Source organism: Anomalospiza imberbis, chromosome 4 (assembly GCF_031753505.1).
Source record: "Anomalospiza imberbis isolate Cuckoo-Finch-1a 21T00152 chromosome 4, ASM3175350v1, whole genome shotgun sequence".
Classification (NCBI taxonomy): Eukaryota; Metazoa; Chordata; class Aves; order Passeriformes; family Viduidae; genus Anomalospiza; species Anomalospiza imberbis.
In genome coordinates this window covers 48,968,529-48,981,301 of record NC_089684.1, presented here as the reverse complement: position 1 = coordinate 48,981,301, position 12,773 = coordinate 48,968,529, and the positions used below count along the sequence as shown (strand labels likewise).

The window sequence follows — 12,773 nt, the reverse complement described above, 5'->3', positions numbered from 1 at the left end:
TCAGCTCTCCCCGAGGCTGAGAGGATGCATATAAAGATATTCTTAATCTGAATTTTAGGGATTTCATAAATTTGTGTTGAACCCTCCTGCTGAAAAATACTAGTTATCAATGGGTTGCTTTATTACAACCTCTACAGGAGGACCATCATGAAGGATGGTCTTCCTCGAGGGGTTATTACATGGAAAACCTACTCCTAAGGCAAGAAAGGGACTTTTTGGAGCAGAATGTATTGGTGAAGAAAGCAGGAGCTGACGTGTTTCACTGAATCGGGGCCCCATCTCGCAGCACCACGGCTGAGCAAACAGGGAACTGTTTGGTTTGCTGGTGATTCAAACAAACCACCAGAAAAAAATCACTGTGGGTCAAAACAGAGCAAATACCTCCACAAATGTTCAGAGAAAAGCAAAGCCTAAAGCACAGCTTTGTTTCAAATTAAATAAAGTGTTTCATTTTTAAATGGAGCAGCTGGTTTGGTGACAATCTTTCATGGAACAGGCTTGAGAAGGAAGTAATTCCAAACTTAAAAATTAGCATGTTTCAAATTTTCTTCTTTTTTTTTTTTTTTTTTTTTTAAACCATCAAACTCTAAATGAAAAGAAGAGAAACAGTTGCATCACTGCTGAACCTGCCTTCTCCAAAGAAAATGTTGCCCCAATGAAGAGCTGGGTGCCTCTCCATGGTGGGCAGCAGAAGGAAGGTTCAAGCCCCCCTGAAGGGGAGCAGCTCCTGTGTTCTCTCCTCACTGTGCCCAGCTCACCCTCCACTGGCTCCCAAAGCACCTGCAGTTACAAATTAAGTGTTTCACCTACATTTCATGATTTCCCCTTCCAAGCACCCTGAGGCCAAAGTTCCTTTTACAGCCTCACAAATTGTTATGTTTTGATTTACAAAATTTTCTTTAAAAAAACCCAAAGCAACAAACCACTGCAGGTCTGGGCTTAAAAAACCAATGAATCATCCTCCCCACACCCCCGAGAAATGCATAGTGAAACAGCTTTCCCTGTGAGAGAAGAACTCTGCTGCTGAAGATGGCTGGGGTCCATGAGAAGTGATCTGGCCACTGCAGACCCTCACAGTCAGAATACATACAGTGGAAAAGGTCAGTTTCTGATGGACAGGCTGGCACCAACAGCACCTGAGGTGACAGGAGATGATGCCTGGCTAGTGTGAAAGGCAGAAAGACAGGTGGTCTCCAGGTTAGGAGAAGCACAGTTGGTCACAAGCTACATCAAGTGTGTTCTGAGCATGGCATCTACAGAACCTGAAAAAAAAATTTATTTTCTTTGATCAAAAATACATATAGAAATGCCTGTTTTGAGGAAAGTATCATACATTTTTTTCTTGTTTAACAAAATAAATTAAATATACATGACTTCTGTTTAAACTCTATATAGAATTACAAAGGTTTTATATTTTGCAATTGGATTAATTCCCAGTCCATATAGGTATTTAATATGGTCTTTATTTATTTTCTCTTCTTTCTGTTTTTACTGGTGTTTGAACTGCAATGTTTTATCACTTACAAAGTGATATCTGAGGGGAGGGGACAACCACACAAAACCTAGGTGGATATTTCTCAAATGCAATTTTTTCCTACAAGATTATTTCACTCTCTTTGCTTCTTACTATTTTTTCTAATGCTTTCACGTATTTTGCATTGATGCAGAAAATCCAGTAGCTTGTCACTCTAAGCCATCAGAGAAGGACAGTGTGTTTTGCTTTCTTCACCATCAGCAGTTCAGTTATTATTATTATTATTATTATTATTTCTTAAATATAAATATAAAGGTGTTCTGTACAATGTTCATCTTTCCTTCTTTCCTTTTTCCTGGCAGTGGCACTGAGTCCTAGGACCAGGGGAGTGGAGCTGATCTGCAGAACATCCCATGGGAAACAAGATGCCTTCACCTTGCAGAAACCAAACCAACCAGCTTGGTTAGCTGATTGTGCTGGCCACGACTGAGAAGCACGTGCCATTTCACCTTGTGAACAGAAATTAGTTTTTTCAGACCCTCTTGTGTTATTTTCTTTCCCTGGAAGAGATGAATGGTTATGTGTCCTGGTGCTTTGGCACTAAACCTCAAGTACGTTAGAGCTTGAGTCACTCAGAGCAGGAGAGGTCTGGGGGTTTCCCACCAAACAAGTGATGCCCAGCAGGCATCCAGGCCCAGCCAGAAAAGTCCCACACACACCTCTTGCTCTAGCTGCTCCCTTCAGTAGCACAAGGAAGGAGATGGTGCTTCACATCCCTGTGTCCCATCTCACTTGTTGCCACTTTGATTAAAATATCCAGGAAGGCTCTGCTGCTGGAGACAGCTGCCTCTCTGCTGTGCATTGGAGTTCCTTCATTATTCCTCGGCTACATCCCGATTGCAATAATTAAAAAAAAAACAAACTCTTTTCTCTCTGTGTCTTTCTCTATTATATATATATTTATATAGATAGATATAGATATATACACATATATATATACACACACATACACACACGCATATACAATTATATATATATGTATATATATATATTTAAAATTACATATATAACCTTTTCTGTCTGCTTTGCCTGTTGCTGGCAGTGCTGAGCTGACTTGGAGCAGTCTCTGCTGAGGTACCACGAGGAAAAGCCCAAACGAGCCACTGTACACGGGGCCAACCCTTAGCACTGGTACTGAATGTGCTGGTGCTGGTGGACTTTGCCTTCCACGTGCGAGTGGGTGTGGGTGTGGATGTCCGTGTAAATCTTTGGGTACATTTTGGAGGCCATGGCAGGGGCCAGGCCGGGCCCCTGGGACAGTAAATGCTGCTGCTGGGCCACGTATTCCTCGTAGTTTATGGAGGAGATGCAGTCTTTGTCGGGGACCTGGGAGACGCAGATCCGGTCCCGGGGCTGCGGGCGGTGCACGGGGGCAGCGGCCGGGGGGGAGCAGGGCTTCTTCTTGGACTGGCACAGCCACAGCAGGATGGTCCCGAAGATGAAGACAGCTCCGGCCGGGATGCCGATGATCACGGGCCAGGGCAGGCTGCTGGCTGAGGAAGGGGGCACAGGTGCGCTGGGAGGCTTGGGATCTGGGCATGGTGGCAGAGGAGAGACAGAAAGAGTTAATTAAATGCAGCCAAAGTGGATTCAAAACAGATGTCACACTTGGGCTGGCTCTTGTACAGACTGTCTGGCAACTCTGCCAGACCAAGAAACAAGGGAGAAATCAAGCCAGCACATGATGTTTGGTAACTGCCTTGCTTTTCAGTGCTCCTGGAAGGACAAGCAACTAATTTTCTCTGGTTTAGGGGTCAGGAGGAGAGTCTTTGGGGGATTTTATAACTCTCTTATCCAAGCTTTAATGGATACACACTAGCGCCAGCCTGAGAGAGTTTCCTGACGCTCTCACTCTGTGACAGAATGGGCTTTGCTGCCGACTGAAGGACACAGCACAGGACATGTCAGTAAAACCTCACTGTCACCAGCCCAGGAGGCACAATCAGGTTGCCACAGAGCCACAGCACGCTGCCCACCCACCTCTGCCAGGTGTAGCTCTGCCTGCAAGGGCTTCAGAGACTCTCTGGAAATCCTGTCTAGCAATCCTGGAGCTACCCAGCAGTGCTCCACCATGGCAGGGAGAATGAATGTGGGGTTTTGGAGGTGTTGTCTTGACTTTCTTATGTGGTTGGGAAGAAGGCTGAAGGATGGGATAAATGTAGGGGAGCTGGTGGCCCCTCCTTGGTTCCCAAGCCATGGAGAACTGAAAGTTCATTCAGCATTGAAGTGTGTCCCCAGCTTCCTACCCCAAAGGGGCTCTACCTCCACCAGCCTCTTTGGAGCTGCTGCTGGCCTTTCAAGGCAGTAAATTCAGCTACTGGAGGAGATAAGATGCTTTAGACATCTTCTTTCACAACTGCCTCCTCCTTTACCTCTCTGCAGTTGGCAGTCAGTGGCTATCCCTGGATAGCTACTCCAGTTTTTCAGCCTGATCTCCTGATTTATAGACCCAAAAGGAGTCCTGGGGTGGGATTCTAGCAGCAAAAATCCTTGTCTAGATAGCTACCAGCTGGAATATCCAATGCCTTGAAACATACCTAGGCACAGAATTCAGCTTGCAGGGAGACACCCAGAAAACTTCCAAAACCACAGGCTATCTTAATCATTCAATATGTTATATTCAAACATCTATCACTTAACTTTCAAGCTAAACTTCTTTAAGACACTAATGTCTTTTTTTCTCCTTGACAAATACTCCTATGGGTAGTTTGAAATGTTAAATATATACCATGTGGTCTCTTTGAAGTTAGGAGGACCTATACTTTGACCTCAATAGATGAAATTTTGATTCACCAACTCTGGAAATTACAGAATAATTTAGGCTGGAAAGTGAGTCTGGTCCAGCCTCCTGTTAAAAACATGACACGATCAGAGAGCTGACCCATCAGCTGACCATGAAAACAGAAGTCTTCATGCTGGTTGGCAGAAATTCTATGCTGGCTGAAAAGAAAGTGTTTTGATATTCATCCATGTTCCTCGGAGCTGTCAATGTCAAATCTGGTAGATTTACAAGCAAAATGGTCTTTTTTTAAACTCATGGCTTTACAACCACATCTTTGCATCTTAGGGCAAGCTGGGTTCTCCTTTTCCATTACTGCCAACATCAACAGCCCTGCAGGCTCTGGTTCTGGCATGAGGCCTCACTACAGTCCCATTTAAATCCATGGAAAGTCTCCCCCTGATTTCAGTGGGAGCTGGATCAGACTCTCATAGCTCAGAAACTCCCAGAGGCTTTGAGTTATATCCCACCCATGCTGCTTTTTCCTTTTATTTACAGGCCTTTCAGTTAGAGTGCAGTCCTAAATCCAAAATGTTTATCAGGGTAGAACTGCATAGTCAGCAGACAAAGGAGCAAATGACCAGGCAAGGATGGTGGGTCTCAAACACAAATGATACAGCTTCTGCTGGATGTGGCCACCAGCTCTGAGGTCTGAGGAGGGAAGGCAGCAGCTGTGTACAGGGGCCCCAGGGGACCATTAGATAAAAATTTAACTAATCAATCATTCTGGTTTTCACACTCATTCATTTCATTTCTTTGTGACTCAGACAGTTTTTATTCTTCCCTCATTTTATGGGCCTGTTTCATTGTTCCCTTTTACCAGTAAAAGCAATATAAATAAGGGCAAGAGAAAGGAGGAGTTTTAGGGAATGAGGTTGCAAACTGGGCTGTTATTCAGTTCCCCTCTCCCATCCTGTAGCCTATCACTGAAGTGATTTAGTGTCTGCAACTGTAGTATCTTTTCCCAGCTTTGTCCTCTTTCATACAGGAGTAGATAATTCAATTTATGTCACCTGGATGACTGAGAGGGGCCTCAACAATGTCTGTAAGTATCTGCAGGGAGGTATCAGAGCATGGACCAGGCTCTGCTCCATGATGCTGAGCAATAGGAGACAAAGAAAGGGCAAAAACTGATGCCCATGAAGTTTACCTGAACATGAGGAAGAACTCCTTTACTGTGCAGTGACTGAGCATTGAACAGATTGCCCAGACAGAGTGTGGAGTCTCCCTCACTGCAGATATTCCAGAACCATCCTGACACAATCCTATGCCACATGCTCTGAATTGACTCTGCTTGAGCAGGGAAGTTGGACCAGATGACCAACTGTGGTCCCTTTCCAACCCAACCCATTCTGTGATTCTGTGGTTATTCCCCACAAAGGGAGAAAAGGAAATATCATCAACAGGATTTCAGCAGGGACTGATTTAAATCAGGGCTGATTCAGTACCCCATTAATTCTTATCAGAACTGGGCGAGCCTAAATCAGCACAGCATCACAGAGGGCCAGGGAGCCAATGGGCAACAGCAGTTGAATTAATAAATACCATGACACAGACGACTGATAACAGAGTGGGGGAAAACGTCACAACTCACCTGGCAGGACTGTGAGAAAAGCACTCCGGAAGCTGTAGCCCATGGTGTTTGCCCCGAGGCAAATGTACATCCCTGCATCCTCCTCCTTGGCTCGAGTAATCATCAGTTTGTTCAGGTAGGAACCATCTGGGCGGGACCAGACCTCCCCCGTGGGCAGCACGACGAACTTCTGCCCCCCGACATCGATGGTGGAGTTGTACTTGCTCTCCGTGCCGTACTCCACCCTCTTCAGCCACTGGATGACGGGTTTGACGTCGCTGCGCACTTTGCACTGGAAGGATGTGGTCCCACCATAGTCCACCGTGGTGTTGACGGGGTGTGTCCCTGTCAGGATGGGCTTGGACCTCGTCCTCTCTGCACAGAAACACAGGGAGCTCCATGGGCAAAGGTGTTTGCCAGCCTCAGTAGCTTGCAGTTGCAGAAACATAGGGAAAAGGTGTAGGAGGGATGCAAAATCATAGTCTAGTCCAACTCCCTGCCCCAAGGCAAGCTGAGATTTCTGCAAACATCTCCTCATACACATTTTACCAGCCTCTTGCCAAAGCCTCCAATGGTAGATGCTCTCCAGTCTCTCCAAAAACTCCCCCATTGTCTGAGGCTTTAACAAGTCTGTTCCATGCTCAACCCTAACCTTCCTGTTTACAACAAGGAAGTTGTTTTCTACCTGCAGAAAAGGATGGTTTTCCTCTGAGCCCGTATATTTTGAAAGAGGTTCACAAGACCACCCTTTCTAGCATGATCATAAGTCTAAGGTTGTGTCAACACCACATAAAGTGAAAGGAAAAATGTACGCCTCATTCCGAGGAATGTTTGGATCTTTTTTTAGTGTTAGGATCAGATAAATCAGTCACAGTTTCCAGGCAAGGAGGTACTGCAAACCTCTATCCTAGGCACAGGAGAAATTATGGTATCACAGTGGGTGGTAACTGCTGGCAATCATCAACTCCTTTTGATGGCAAACACTGTTGGATTGAGCATGTAACAAAACAGCTCCCACCAGCACTGGCTTTGGAGTGAAAGGAAGGAACAATGGACCCTCTTTCAAAAACTCGGGATACTTTCAATATTGAGGGCTCTAAAGATGTGCTTAGGAAACAAAAATACCACAGTAGTCTCTGTAGGCTTTGCCTTTGGACTGTGAACAGCAATCACAGCCAGGGAGACTGAGACTCAGATAAGCAGGACTTAGGAGTGGAGGCTCGAGGGGAGGGGGGGGGGGGGGGAAGGAGGAAATTGAATAAAACCTGTAATGCTCCACAGAATGATGTTAAAAATAGAAAGATATCTGAAAACTGCATAATGCCCTTATCTCCTTGACTCTGGTTCCAGCTTTGGTTACTGTTTTCACTCCTAGCCAGCAAAAGCTAATGAAAACAAAGGTTACATACATCTTTAAGTTGATAAAAACCAAGATAAACAGGGACACAGAAAGGGGTTTGTTCCTGGTGCTGTCTGGTTTTGATGAAGTGAAAATGCCACAGCTGCCATTAGGATGGGGCTTGATTCATTTCCCTGCCTCTGCTCCTGGTTTTAGTGTAAACACATGTTTTTACTGTCTCCACACAGCTGCATCTTTATCAATCCCAGATGTCCAGCAGGTTTGTGCCTTCAGAGCCCAACAGAGCTTCCCACATGTGGTTTTAATTCCTGTGATTCTAGGGAAAGGACTTATCAGAGAACAGATCTTTACCTTTAAGAACAATCTTTCACACCGGGATAAACTTTCTCATGCTAACATGTATGCACAGACAAACAACATGCTTTCCAAGTGGCTGGAAATAGCTCTCCATGCTCCTGCTCCTCATTAATGAAGGCTATTCAATCTTCCCTCCACTCAGCTCATCTTTTTCTTGAGTTGGCTACTCTGTAATCATTTCCATGACAACTTATGATGATGTCATAGGCAAAGCACAATGATTTAAGAATAAGAGCTCTTCTCTGGTAAACTCAGGAAGGATTTGAGTATAATTATCCTCAGCAATAATAGGGGAAACAGAAGATTAGAGAGCAAGACTCAGAATAGCTAGATAGTAAGAAGAGCAATTTACCTTGCCACAATGAAGGGTAATTCCCCACAGCTCATCTTCCGAGGATTGAATCTTTAAAGCTATGTAGGCATCTAAAGATACAGACAGGATCCTAGTGGACATTTTTAAGGTTTGGTTTGGTTTTTTTGGTAATTAATTTCTACCTGCCTGGACCTTCAGATGGCCAAACATTTTTTAGAATCTGGCCCTAAAGCCTTGTCTGGCTAGTCACTCTAATCATAAGATTTCTTGTTTTTCAAGTTTCCCTAGGGGAACTTCTCAATTGAATTTCAAATTGACTGGTTTCACCCATGCTGACATACTAATCCGGGCTATCCTAGATATTTCACCTCCTCTCCCATGGGACTTGAAAGGACTTTCTCTGTTAGTTCTCTGTCTGTCCTGGAATTGATTCTCTTGCGGAAGACTGAACTGGGCATGATTTTCACCATGCAGGTGCCTGTGGAGATGATTATTTCCCAAGTACCTGTCCTCATTTCAGCTCCTAAATTGTCTTCTTGCTACTCTGTCTTGCCCAGGTTTCAGGTTCATTCTAGAATTTCAGCAGTGTTTTTCCTAATGTTTTTAGCACTTCCCCATTTCCATGTCCAGCCATCAACACTGCACCCTTGCCACCCCACACTGTCTTGACTGAGCCAGCCCCCTTCTCAAAGGCCCCTCTCTGCTCTCCCTCCCAGAGCTGCACTTACGGATCACTTCCACTTTGTACGTTGCGTTGATTTCTCCAACTTTGTTAAACACCCGGCAGGTGTACTTCCCGCTGTCCTCTGGCTTCAGGTTCTTCAGGTTCAATGTCCACTTCTTCTTCTTGTTCTCCCCAATCTCCTGGGGAGTGAGGGGCTTGTTGTCCTTCAGCCACGTGATGTCAGGCCTGGGGTTGCCACTGGCCACGCACTTGAGGCGGATGGAGCTGCCGACGGGGCGGGCGATCACTCTCCGTCTCATCTTGGCAGGCTGAGTGAACCTGGGCCGGGCTGCAAAAGGCATCAGAATGGACTGTGGTGAGCACAGGACATGAGCAGAGAAGGAAACTTTTTAAGGTTTTGGCCAGAGTTGCTTGAGAGGCAGCCCCATACATACCAGTATATGCTCTCCCTCAAACTGTTTTCCTTAGAAGGGATTCACCACCCAGCCCAATGCATTTGAATGTCAATTGGACTGCTCTGGCCACTGCATTAACCTTCTGCATAGCACAGTCCCAGAATTTCTGTGTCTGTAAGGCAATTGCAGCAGACCATCTCACAAAATAATACCAAAATCATGCTATTGCAGCTGAAGGCAAAATGCGGCCCCATAATCACACTGTAATTGTTACCATATTTCACAAACTCCTTGGCCAAGACCAAAGGAAAAAACTCAGATTCCTGTCATGCTGACCATTTTCTCAATTTTTTGCTTGTCACATGAAGCTTAATTTCCTGAAGATGTTTTACCTCTTAGTTCTCAGTGGCTTTATAGGGACTTAAGAAGAGTCAGCATCTTTTGCATACACAGGAAAGTCTTAGAAATGTGACAGACTTTTGTACATTGGTCTGAACTTAAATGTATGCAATTCATTCAGCTCTGATTTACAAAACATTCATGTTGAATGGTCCAAAGAAGTGAAGAAAGAAATGGAAAGACCCAATAAAACTTTCTGAGGTTGTTATTAGAGGATACCCCATGCCAGTCCATCCCAAAACTTGGGAATCTGAAGCAACAGCTGCTGGTGGATAGAAGCGTGGGTCATCTTGTCTTAGCAAAGAAATCACCAGTATTTCTAAGAGTGCAGAGACAAGAAACTTAAGAGAAATGCAAGGCCCTCACCTGGCAAAATCTGAAATTTAATGAAGAATTTAAAACTATTAACAAATTTCTCACAGTTACTTTAACTATGCTAGTCCAGGGGCACTTCTAACTAAACCCATCACAGAACTGTAAAAGTCAGAAAAGACCTCTAAGATTATTGAGTTCAACCACTAATCTAATACTGCTAGCTCCACCACTAAACCATGTCCCTAAGCAGCACATCTACATGCTTTTTAAGCACTCCTAGGGATTCCCTGGCTAGCTACAGGATGGCCTAGTGGAACTTCCTACTTGACAGCCAGCTCTGCTGCCCAGGGCTGAGGGCCAGAGGCTCTGGGATGTGCATTATAGTGGAGCTTTCCTGAATGGAAGAGGCTGGTCTGCCTGGAGCTTCCTGTCTCCAAGCACTGGGGAATGGTAGCCATTGCCCTTTGAGGTTTGTGAGCATATCCCTTAGCCCTCACCCCCCTGCAGCCTTGGCCAACACCCCTCCCTCTGGAAGAGGACGCCCTTCGGCATACCCCTCTCCGCAGAGTTGTTTTCTGTAGGGGGAACCATCTGTCTCCACAGCCTTCCCTTGCCCCCCTTGGCTGTCATTTTGGGTCCCAGCCATTTCATGTTATTTCAAACTCCTGCTCAGAAATGCTTTGCTGTCCATGCAGAGGCTTTCATGTGTAATCCAATGAACCGGAGTAACTCCGGCACTGGAAGTCTTTGCCGTGACAGCTGAGCAGCAAGTGTGACATACTAACCCCCTCCACAGGTCATGGTGCCTGAATTGCTGGGGTCTTTGGGGTCTGCTGCAGGAGGCCCCCTCACAGCAGACACAATCCCCCTCCCTGACAATGAGCCCTGTCAGAGCTGCACACTGTGGGCAGCGACATCCCAGATTTTCATCTGAGCCGAGGGAGACGTGCTGATAAGGGCTGTCACTGTGGAAATTGAGAAAATGTCTGCAAGGCTCATGGAGAGGTCAGGAAATCAGCCATGCAATTGGTCTGAACAGTTACTCTGTAATATGGCAGTAATTTACTCTGAGACCAGGAACTCCAAGTCTAAGTAGAGGGGAGATCCTCATGGACAGGATTCCTGAGCTGGGACTAACATACCAAAGAGCAAATTGGAGCCAGGACAGTCACACTTCCCCAGCAGATTGAAAAGTCAAGTTAATGACTGAACTCTCAGAAGGACTTGCTAGCATCCCTGCTCAGTAAGGGCATTTTAAGACAGAAACTCTTTCCACCCAAAAAAAGGCAGGTCTTTAACATTTCTGGTTTTCCTCCCACCGTGACTCCCATGAGCCTGTCTGGAATTCTGCATTCACTTCTCGCACATGGTTGCCCAAATACATACTAAACTACAGGTAAAGCTACACTTCTTTGGATCTTTCAGCCTTTCTTTCTCTCTCTTTCTGTTTAAAAAAGGTTAAGTGATTATGTGGTCTCAAAAGCTACTCCAGGCTGTGTGCAATATGCTGAAACCAGATCCCATTTACACAGTCCTGAATGTTTCCTTGACAAAAGCCTGAATTGGACAAGTTTAGAAAAGCCAGTTAACAAAAAAAAGGAGAAAAAGAGAGAGACACACACATTAGAGAGAAAGAGACCCAGCAAGCACAAAGGAGAAAGAGGAGAAGCAGCACTGTGAGAGACAGGCAGAAAAGGTCTTTTTTGAGTTGATGCTAAATGTCTGTCCCCAAATCTGTTCCATTTACAGAAGTTTTGCTTGTTGGAGTGCCAGCAAAGGCAATTACAAAGTGCCTCTGTGTTATTCACATGCTTGTTCTCCTCCACATCACTTGGCATTTGCTTCATAAACATGAACCACACATTTGTACAGTATAAATTATGTCCCACTCAAGAGCAAGGGAAAACACAAGTGGATGGGGACAAAGAGACAGTGTCGTGTACTGGTTCCTGGCTGAAATGCTGTTTACCATGAAGATTTATTCAAAGCTAATGAAAGTTAAATGCAATGGAAGCCTGTCAGCACAAAGACCTGTGAAGGAATTCAGTGGTGTCCTCTCCCTGTGGGACATCTTGTGAGGCATGGATCAGTCTCTGAGGCTCCTGTCAGACATTGCTCACACAAAGTGAAGTGATTATCTGAAAAATGTTGTCTGCTGTGATGCACCACCATTACTCCCACGTAGTGGCAGTCACTACCACTTCCAGCTTTCATGATAATTACAAAAAAAAGTGTCACAATAGCTCTCCTCAGAGATATCGCTCTATGATGGTAGATGGAAAGTAAAGTGTTGCTTTTTTTTTTTCACCATGCTTCTCCTCTCACACTTTTCCAAGGGCCCAGAACTGTGACAACACAAACTGCTTCTTCACCCATCATCCTCCAGAGACCTGCAGACACACACTGACCCTCCCTGCACACCAGCTCACACCAGCAATTTACTGTGACCAGTGCTGGATGGAAAGGGCTTAGGTGGGTGTATGGCTGGCCCCAGGCATTTCTCTTCTTGGGAGAGGAAAGGAGACAAGAGGGATGGAAAGAAGGAAAAGAAGAGGTTCAAGAACACTCTGCAGCACAATGGACTGGGCCAGGGCAGCACAGAGTAAGACACAATCTGATATGAGATTGTCAATGCCTAATAATTTTAGTAGGGCCTACATCTTTTCTTCATAATATTATTGTTGTATTGCTGTATTGATCCATCATCCAGCAGCTCTGCCAGGAGCACAATGGTAATCAAAAGTGGAGAGATGGCAGCTTTGTACTAGCTGCTGAACCCCTCCTGAAGTACTCCTGACCTGTAGTTATCTAAGACACCGTTCCTCCAGCTCTGAAATGTTGTCATCCCTCTCCAGAATGAGTGGAGGTTACCTTTCTCTCCCCAAACAAGGTGTAGCCTGGACTACACCACATCCCTGTTTGCCAGCTGCTGAAGAAAACTGGCCTCAGCTTAAGTGGTGGGGACCCACACAGCAAAAGCTTGTCAGGTTCCACCCCTACCACTACTGTGAGGTTCTCCCTGGCCACAAATGTGGTACAAAGCCATCACTGTATTATAAAATT

General features: G+C 45.3%; 1 protein-coding gene across 4 annotated transcripts in view; it reads right to left on the bottom strand.

Moving 5' to 3' along the window:
- Positions 1-543: 543 nt before the first annotated feature.
- FGFRL1 (fibroblast growth factor receptor like 1) overlaps positions 544-12,773 on the bottom strand; it is a 166,333-nt gene continuing 154,103 nt past the window's right edge. For all 4 annotated transcript variants that reach the window (XM_068188433.1, XM_068188435.1, XM_068188434.1 and 1 more), the window contains exons 5-7: positions 8,645-8,929; positions 5,908-6,261; positions 544-3,066 (exon numbers count right to left, since the gene is read on the bottom strand). In XM_068188433.1, coding sequence (XP_068044534.1) covers positions 2,657-3,066; positions 5,908-6,261; positions 8,645-8,929 — 1,049 coding nt within the window. In that variant the 3' untranslated portion in view covers positions 544-2,656. The remainder of the gene's footprint in view (positions 3,067-5,907; positions 6,262-8,644; positions 8,930-12,773) is intronic.